The 8,040-nt window shown below is 47.9% G+C and overlaps 2 protein-coding genes across 16 annotated transcripts in view; one reads left to right on the forward strand and one right to left on the reverse strand.

Moving 5' to 3' along the window:
- Window positions 1–3,746, reverse strand: part of Tubgcp2 (tubulin gamma complex component 2) — a 26,736-nt gene extending 22,990 nt beyond the window's left edge. For 3 of the 7 annotated variants that reach the window (XR_010053003.1, XM_063263839.1, XM_006230457.4), the window contains exon 1: window positions 3,608–3,746. The gene's annotated coding sequence lies outside the window, so the exon portion shown is untranslated. Of the gene's footprint in view, window positions 1–961; window positions 1,125–3,428 lie in introns of all 7 variants that reach the window. The other 4 variants (XM_006230460.4, XM_063263843.1, XM_006230459.5 and 1 more) reach the window with 3 other exon arrangements.
- Zfp511 (zinc finger protein 511) lies at window positions 3,635–8,040 on the forward strand. Of its 9 annotated transcripts, none has more exons than NM_001106309.1 (6): window positions 3,635–3,867; window positions 4,085–4,158; window positions 4,486–4,687; window positions 4,774–4,898; window positions 6,856–6,975; window positions 7,661–8,040. In NM_001106309.1, the coding sequence occupies exons 1-6, from the start codon at window positions 3,715–3,717 to the stop codon at window positions 7,737–7,739; spliced, it is 753 nt and encodes a 250-aa protein (NP_001099779.1). In that variant the 5' UTR covers window positions 3,635–3,714; the 3' UTR covers window positions 7,740–8,040. The 9 variants fall into 9 exon arrangements, 8 of the variants coding, with proteins under 8 accessions (NP_001099779.1, XP_038963607.1, XP_038963610.1 ...); XR_005503237.2 differs by having other exon boundaries at window positions 3,715–3,867; window positions 4,774–4,839; window positions 7,661–7,690; XM_039107679.2 differs by having other exon boundaries at window positions 3,715–3,867; window positions 6,778–6,975; window positions 7,661–8,010.

An 8,040-nucleotide genomic window follows, 5' to 3' on the forward strand; every position in this document is an offset into this window, starting at 1 on the left:
TCCCAGTGGAAAGTGGCTGACCACTGTGTACAATTTCCTAGTGGGAAACAGATGTACCAACATCCTGGTGCTAACAGCTGACAACACGGGGTCTTTTATTCTTCCACTGATGGCTGAGCTAGTCAGCCAGTACCAGAAGTTCTAATAAAACACATTAAGGAAAACAGACACTAGCTATAGATTCAAAATTAAGCTTAATAAATGTTATGGGTGTTATAGAAACATGGTAATAAACCTCTATTGGGATTTTAAATTTGGAATCCACAAATATTAGTGAAGCTATGCCTGGAGATGAGGCTTTACTATTAGTATCAACAAATTTTCTGAGCATTCTTGTAAATTCTCTAAGACTTTGTAACTCAAAGTTGTGCTAACTGTTGTGCTAACATCTCTAATTGAGACAAGCCCTGAGTTAAATAGTACCAAGGACAGGAGACTCACACACACTCCCACAGTATGCTAATGTACAAGTGGTACCATCTTGGAACTGTACCTTGAGAGTTCCACACTGTAAACCCATGTAATGGAAGGCAGTTTCTTAGTTTATCAGCCTCCATCAATGGTCAAAACAGGTGCCTCCAAGAATGAAAACAACATGCAAAGCCTAAGTTAATGTCAGATCCCCTGCACAATACTTTCAAATCAAGAGGCATTCAGTGCATCCACAATAAAGAGCACAAAACAGCAGAGTGTAGGCTATGGAGTCTCACACAGTAGGAACATGATTCTGTCACCCATGAGCTGTGAACACCAGGCAAAATGCTAGCTAGCCCCTTGCATGTTTCTCCCGAAAAGAGGGAGTAACAGAGCTACCCAGAGTTGCTATGAAGATTAAACAAAACAAATGCTGCCTTCATATATGCTTGCTCTCTTTTCTGGGAACTGGTCATGGTCACTAAGTAATGTGGAAATCATTTAGTTTTACAAACTAGGCACTGACAGTATCTTAAATGGCAGTTACCTTGGGGCTGGACGCATGGCTCAGCAGTTAAGAGCATTCGGCTGCTCTTACAGAGGACCTGGATTCAGTTCCTAGCTCCCACATAGTAGTAGCTCGAAACCATCTATAAACTCCAATCCCAGGGGATCCAATACTCTTCTAGTCTCCATGGACACTGCATGCACTTGGGTGTGCAGACAAAAATGCAGAGAAAAGCACCCAGACATACAAAAATAAGTAAAATGTTCAAGAGTTATTTTTAAAAATATATTGGTAGGTCCCAAAAGAGGTACTTTAAGCTACCTGGCAAGCAAACACAAAACCCCAATTTCTCCCCCCACCCCCAAGGTCTCTTCAAATCAGCAGTAACCATGAGCCTTTTCAAGGCTTGAAGGCAACATGCAGACGGCAAAGAAGATGTAAACCACCAACACCAAGCCCTGCCCACCAGACACGGGGCAGAGCTACTCCATGGAGACACCACCTACACACATACTTGTTTTAAAATCATATCCAAGAAAAATGTGTAAATCCTCAGACATCACTCTCTCTTTCCCATGTATTAATCCAAGGAGTCTGCCAAGCTTCATGATTTGCAGATAACTACAAAAGGGGCGGGGGGCTTCTCTCATCTCTAAGTAGTAGCTTCCTTTAAGTGTTTAGATATGTCCCAGGAGGCTGGGGATTTAGCTCAGTGGTAGAGCGCTTGCTTGCCTAGCAAGCACAAGGCCCTGGGTTCGGTCCCCAGCTCCAAAAAAAAAGAAAAAGAAAAAAAAAAAAGATATGTCCCAGGAGATATATCTAAACTTTCGATTGTCATAACAACTGAAAAGACACTCAGCAATTTCCTGGCAAGGGACAGGGACAGCAATGTCAACACAATTGTCCTACATACAAGAAGACAGAGTTACAGTTGAAAGGCACAGCTGTAACAAAGTCTGACTGACTCTAAAACGGCCTGCTTGACCTTCTGACACGCCTTGGTTTCTATCTTTACTAATCACTACAGATGTTCTGAGGTAAACACAACTGATTTAGCAAGTCTGGCATAACCGGTCATGAGCAAGTCAGGTGCACATTGTCAATCGCCGGTGATTAAGAAAAAGTTGGGATGGAGGCAGAGAGGTGTGAAAAGGGAGAGATTCTGGAGCAGAGGTTCCCAAGCTGTGGGTCAGGACCCCACAACTCTTTCACAGGCATCACACGTCTCACATCTTACACAACAAATACAGTACGTTTCCATAGCAGCGGCAATGAACTAGCTTTACGGTTGGGGGTCAGCACAACGTGAACAGATGCATTAAAGGGGTGGAGGCATTAGGAAGGTTGAGAACCATTACAGGCTCCTGGATCACAGTACAAACCAACCTGTGCTGGTCGGTTTTTGTACATTTGACACAAACGTAGACATATCTGGGAGGATGGAATCTCAACTGAGAAACTCTCTCTATCAGATCAGCCTGTACACAGCCTGTGGGCGCATCTCTTTGGCTGATGACTAACAGGGGAGGGTCTGGATCACTGTGGAGTGGGCCACTCCTGAGCAAGAAAGCAGGCTGGCCTGAGGTGGATTATAATGCTCAACCTTTAATACCCAGCATTTAGGATGCACTGACGGGTAGATAGATCTTCTAGTTCAAGGCCAGTATGGTCTACAGAACAAATTCCAGGGCTACACAGTGGAATCCTATCTCAAAAAAAAAAAAAAAAAAAAAAAAAGCCTCCAAACAAAACACCTAACCAAAACATGGCCTGTCAAAAAAAATTTATAATTTATAATTTGCAAAATGTCAAGAATCCAAACGCTTTTACAGAGACAGAGGAATGAGAGATAATCACCCCTAGCCCATAAACAGCTGTCTAGGTATGTATCAGAAACTTTCATCTCCAGAACTTAATAACAAAAAGGTTTTCTTCCTTCCTTTTTCTTCCTCCCTTTCTTCTCCTCCTCTTCGTCTCCCTCGTGCCCCCTCTCCTCCCACATCTCCTACCTTCCCAGGTCCCTCTTGTTAAGAGAAGGCTTTTACTGTAAGTAAGAGGGAAAATATCCAGAGACAGAATAGAGAGCAAGAGAAACAGACTGGACAAGGCCTGGGCTGAGAGAGAAGGGAGAATAGCCCCAAAAGGTTTTCATTTGTATCTGTTAAACAGTAGTGTCTCTTCTTTCTTGAAGCTACATTCATACAGGGAGGACCCGCTCTATAACTATTTTGGGAGAGGAGCAAAGTCAAAGCACCCCGAAGTGTCTGCTGCACATTTCGGTCGTCTTTCTATTTAGGTTAGGGTTTCTTCCCAACCTGCCTCAACTGCAGCGGGCCCTGACTCCTTCACCCCTGAACCCTGAGCACCTGCAGCAGATGCAGAAGACCAGCAGGTCAGCACTGCGGGGTTGTCATGAGAGAAGGGTCACACTAACGACAAACGTCCCAAAACCGCTCCCTCCAGCTGGACGTCTGGAGAGGACAGAAACAGTCAGAGGCTGTCGTACCGTGGAGCTGGGGACAAGCCCAGGCTGGTAGACCGGACCGCCGGCGGCAGAGGCCCAAGAGAATCAGGCTCTTCACCGCTGCAGGCCAGCCTGGCTCGCGTTCCGGATCCCGCGCCCGGCTCCAGCCCCGCCCTTCTCCGACCGGTTCCCGCCACAACATAGACCCAGCCCTGACTCACCTCCGCGCGTCGCGTCCCGCCCCGCAGGGTCGCCACAGGAAGTTAATAGACGTCACGTCCGTCACCACCCCTCCGACGGTGGCCGAAGGGCTGCGGCGGCCGTAGTGATGTTGCTTCCCCCTGCACTATATTCCCGCCTGGCCGGCGAGCCCGGGGCAGCTGAACCGCTGCCCGTGGAGCGCAACCCTGCGGCTGGGGAGGCACCCTTCCGATATGCGCCGCGTCCCGTGCGCTTCCCGCGGGATCACGAATTCTTCGAGGTGCGTGAGAAACCCGGCGAAAGATCTCCTGAGCTCCCCCCCACGGGGCGGGGCCTAGGAGCAGGACTGCCGCTGTGGGCGGGGCTTGTGGGGCGGGACCTATGGACAGGACCAAGGGGTTGGATGCATCTCTGTGAGTTGGGGCGTGGCTCAAAGTTGTAGGGCGCGGCTTCGAGGCCCGAGTCCACCCACGGCTCTTGGCGCGTGTCTTCTGTAGGATGGGGATGTGCAGCGGCACCTGTACTTGCAGGACATGCTCACGCAAGTGTCCGAGACGCCGGAAAAATCCATGTGAGCAGCTTGGCTTCGAGGCCTTACTCGGCTTGCTAGTGCTATCCTGATTCCTCCTCTCTCGTCCGCTTACACCCCGGAACTCCTGCCCCTCCCAGATGACACCTAAGTAGCATCCGCTTAGCACCACCCTGCCCGCACATGAGCACGGCTTGTTTGGGTCTTCCCTCCCCTAGTCTATTAGTAAGGTTCGGGGTGGCACAAGAAACGCTGTACTTGTTCCAGGATCAGCTGTAATCTGTGTAGGAAGTCCTGCTGGAATTCCTATCTTGGGATAATTGGGGGGAGGAGGAGACATTCTTCCAAGAGACACACCTCCTTCCCCAGGGTGCCCGAGTTCACCTGTCAGGTGGCTGGCTGTTGCCAAGTGTTTGCCGCCATAGAAGACTACCAACACCACTACCACATGATGCATGGAAATACCTGCTCCTTCTGCAACCGCGCCTTCCCCTCTGGGCATTTGCTGGATGTCCACATCCTGGAATGGCACGATTCTCTATTTCAGATCCTGGCCCAGAGGCAAGACATGGTGGGTGTTGACTACACTGGGCAGTTGTGACTGGGATCAGGGCTTAGGGCAGGATGAGAGTGGAGGTGACACCTTATTCTTTGTAGTACCAGTGCTTGGTTGAAAGCTGCCCAGAGAAGTTCAAGACCAGCCAAGACCGGAAGGATCACATGGTGAGGCTACACCTGTACCCTGCGGATTTCCGGTTTGATAAGCCCAAGACAAACAGAGGGTACGTGAGGGACCCAGTTGTGACTGTCCCTAGTCTTAAGCCTGGGAACAGACACTGTGGCCAAACCTTAGTTTTTATATACAGGTAGCTGAAACGCTGAGGACAGTGAGTTAGTATGCTTGGGTTATACATTGATGGAGTCAGGAGGGCACTGAGAGCAGAGGGTGGGGTGCTAGCAGATGCTTGGGCTGGTCTGGTGTCTTTCATGGCCCTCTGATGCTACCAGCAGGGCAATGGGGGCTGTCTCAAGTGTGTGTGCTCTTCACATGTCTCCCGTGGGCCCCCCTAGGGCTTTTGTGTTTTTTTCTTTCCACCACTTACTTTTATAAACTTATCAACAAAGCTGTCTGTTAGCATGACTGTTTAGACTGCCCTGGGGAAAAGAATTCCTGGAAGAACTTTGAGAGGAATGCTCTTTTGCTTCCTTTAAAAAAAAAAAAAAAACGATCCCTTTCCATGAACTCCCATAATCATTAGTCATTGCATTGACTGGGGTTGGGGACACAGCTCATTCTGTGAAGTGCATATAAGTTTGAGGTTCAATCCCTAGCACCTACCAAAAAAGCCAAGTGTGGTGTACACATGTGGTGCTAGCAGCAAGAAAGTGAAGACAGGTTTCCTGGAGTTAGGCCAGCTAGCTTAGCCTAATCTGTGAGCTCTGGGTTCCAGTGAGAGACCTCGTCTCTACAAGGTAGATGGCTCCTAGAAAATGAGTCCTGAGGTTGGCTTCTGTCCTGTTCATATAAACATACACCATACACAGTATACACACCTAAGCATACACACAGAATAAATAAAGTTTGCATGAATTGGAGTCTATTTTCTTCAAACAGTGCACCTTTCCATGTAAAATAATTGCAAAGCCCATTTTATTGTGGGAATGCTTCCTGAGAATCTGAGTCTTCAATACTTTTTGACTTCTACAGAGCTGGATCAGCTCATTGGTAGTAGTGGCAAGAATCTGTGTAATCTAGTTAGTTCTAGTAAATCTCTCCCTCATGGAAAGACATTTGGGCACTGGGATATAACTCAGGAGCAGAGTTTGATTCCCAATATCCGCCTCAGATGGCTCATAACTGCTTGTAATTTCAATTGGATCCCTCCAAGGGATCCAGTGCCTTTTTTTTTTTTTAAATGAGAGAAGAAGAATAGAAGGGGGGATAAGTAAAAGAGGCCAGTCATGGGCACATAGAGGGAAGGGGGAAGGGGAAGAGAGCATGAAAGCAGAGAATTGAACAAAAAGAGTGATCCAGTGCTTTTTACCTCTAGGCATACACACGTGTGGCACCCAGAAGCAACACATACACACACACACACACACACACACACACACACACACACACACACACATGCACATCAATACAAAAATGTTTAAAATCTTGAAGAAAAGTCCTAGTCAGGGCTGAGTGTGGTGGTACATGCCTTTAATCTCAGTAGTTGGAAAGCAGAGACAAGGCAAATCTCAGTTTAGAGGCCAGCCTGGTCTACATACCATGTTTTTCACCCTTTTGGGGGGTGGGGGAGTTAAGGGTAGGGGAGATGTCTCTCTGTGAGAGCCCTGGCTCACCTGGAACTCACTTCGTAGACCTAGCTAGTCTTTAGAACCCAAAGAGAGCACCCATCTCTCCCTTCCTAGTGCTAGGATTAAAGGCATACACTTGTACCTGGCCACAGCTGTCTTAGAAAGGGGGAGAGATGAGGACCATTATACTTAAATTTATAAGTTATCAGACTTAGTTATATAAACACGCAACCATTGCCATGGAGCCTTCTTCTCTTTCCATTAGGAACATTTCATTTTAACAGTAAATGGTGCCAAAATAGTAAAAAACAAAAACAAACAAACAAACAAACAAACAAAACCCCAACATTTTTGCAGGGAAAAAAATGGTGTCTTCCTTGGAAGCTTCATACTGGAAGCCGGTAGAAGTGTTGCTCACTGCTCTGTTCTCTGTAGCCCAGCCATGCCAGCTGCTGCAGACACAGCAGCCAGAGCCCTGAGAGATGACAGCGATGCCATGGAGGTCTGCTTGGAACCTGCTGCCCCACCTCCCTGCAGAAGGACCTACAGTCACAGGTCTGTGCACATCTTCCTGTATAACCCTAGGCTTGAAAGTGGGCGACACTGGGCAGGAAGATGTGCTTCATCGCAGGTGACACCCTAAATATTCTAGTTTCCCTCCCTTTGCTTTGGATCCTGGAGCCCAGCATGTAGACACACACACACACACACACACACACACACACACACACACACACACGATGACACTGTCATCTGCTGGGTGGAACTGACGACCTTCTCCCACACTTGCCTGCCAGATAGTCTTCCTCAGATTGAGCTAATATCAACTGTTATTTTGGGACATGTATGTCCCTCAGTTGCCTTCCAGCCGCCATCTTCCCACAGTTTTTTGGACCTTGGCCTGTGAGTACCCTGCCTGCCTGTAGTGATTAGATTTCAGCAATGTAGCTAACAGGAAACCATTGCAACAGGAGCCCCGGCAGGAGCCGACCTTGCTGGCTAATTTCTTCTAAGCAAATGTATGGTGGTACCAGGAAGCCATCCCACAGGAAGTAGGTCTGAGACCAGGAGCTGATCCTAGGACCCAAGAGGGCAGACCCTGTTTCCTGAGTGTCCCACAGAGCCCAAGGAGAACATTCCAGAATACAAATGTGAAGGAAGTACAAGCTGCTGTTGTAAGTTTGGCTGCATGTTGTCAGAAGTAATGCCATTGTTTAATATGACTGCTTTTCTGTTCCAGAATACCTTCTACTGTCTGTTTTGGCCAGGGTGCAGCCAGAGGGTTTAAAAGCACCAAGAAAAAAAACAAACACCACTGATGGATCCAGGCTAGGAAAGCCAGACAGACTTTCAGGGAGGGGTGTGCCAGGGCCTTGCTTCTGGATCGATGCCCTGAGCTGGACCCTTGCCACCTCCTTATTTCCATCTCTGGTCACTTGAAACAACCAGTGTGAAGAAACCCAGGATCTGCAGATTCCAGAAATAACCAGGAACACTGAAGGAGGGAGGTGGAGAGACCACTTACCTGCTCTGCAGTACCTACTCTAAGAATGTCACTATGAGCACATGTAATAAATTCTTTTTCACTGATGGCCTCTGTTTTTCTTCGTGTGTTCTTGG

Source organism: Rattus norvegicus, chromosome 1 (assembly GCF_036323735.1).
Source record: "Rattus norvegicus strain BN/NHsdMcwi chromosome 1, GRCr8, whole genome shotgun sequence".
NCBI lineage: Eukaryota > Metazoa > Chordata > Mammalia > Rodentia > Muridae > Rattus > Rattus norvegicus.

What these genes read in the sequence shown, in the direction of transcription:
- Zfp511 (XM_039107679.2), top strand. Translation starts at nt 3,715, where the DNA reads ATGTTGCTTCCCCCTGCACTATATTCCCGCCTGGCCGGCGAGCCCGGG. An exon ending in GGGATCACGAATTCTTCGAG is followed by an intron (nt 3,868 to 4,084) that starts GTGCGTGAGAAA and finishes TGTCTTCTGTAG; the next exon opens with GATGGGGATGTGCAGCGGCA. An exon ending in GAGACGCCGGAAAAATCCAT is followed by an intron (nt 4,159 to 4,485) that starts GTGAGCAGCTTG and finishes CTCCTTCCCCAG; the next exon opens with GGTGCCCGAGTTCACCTGTC.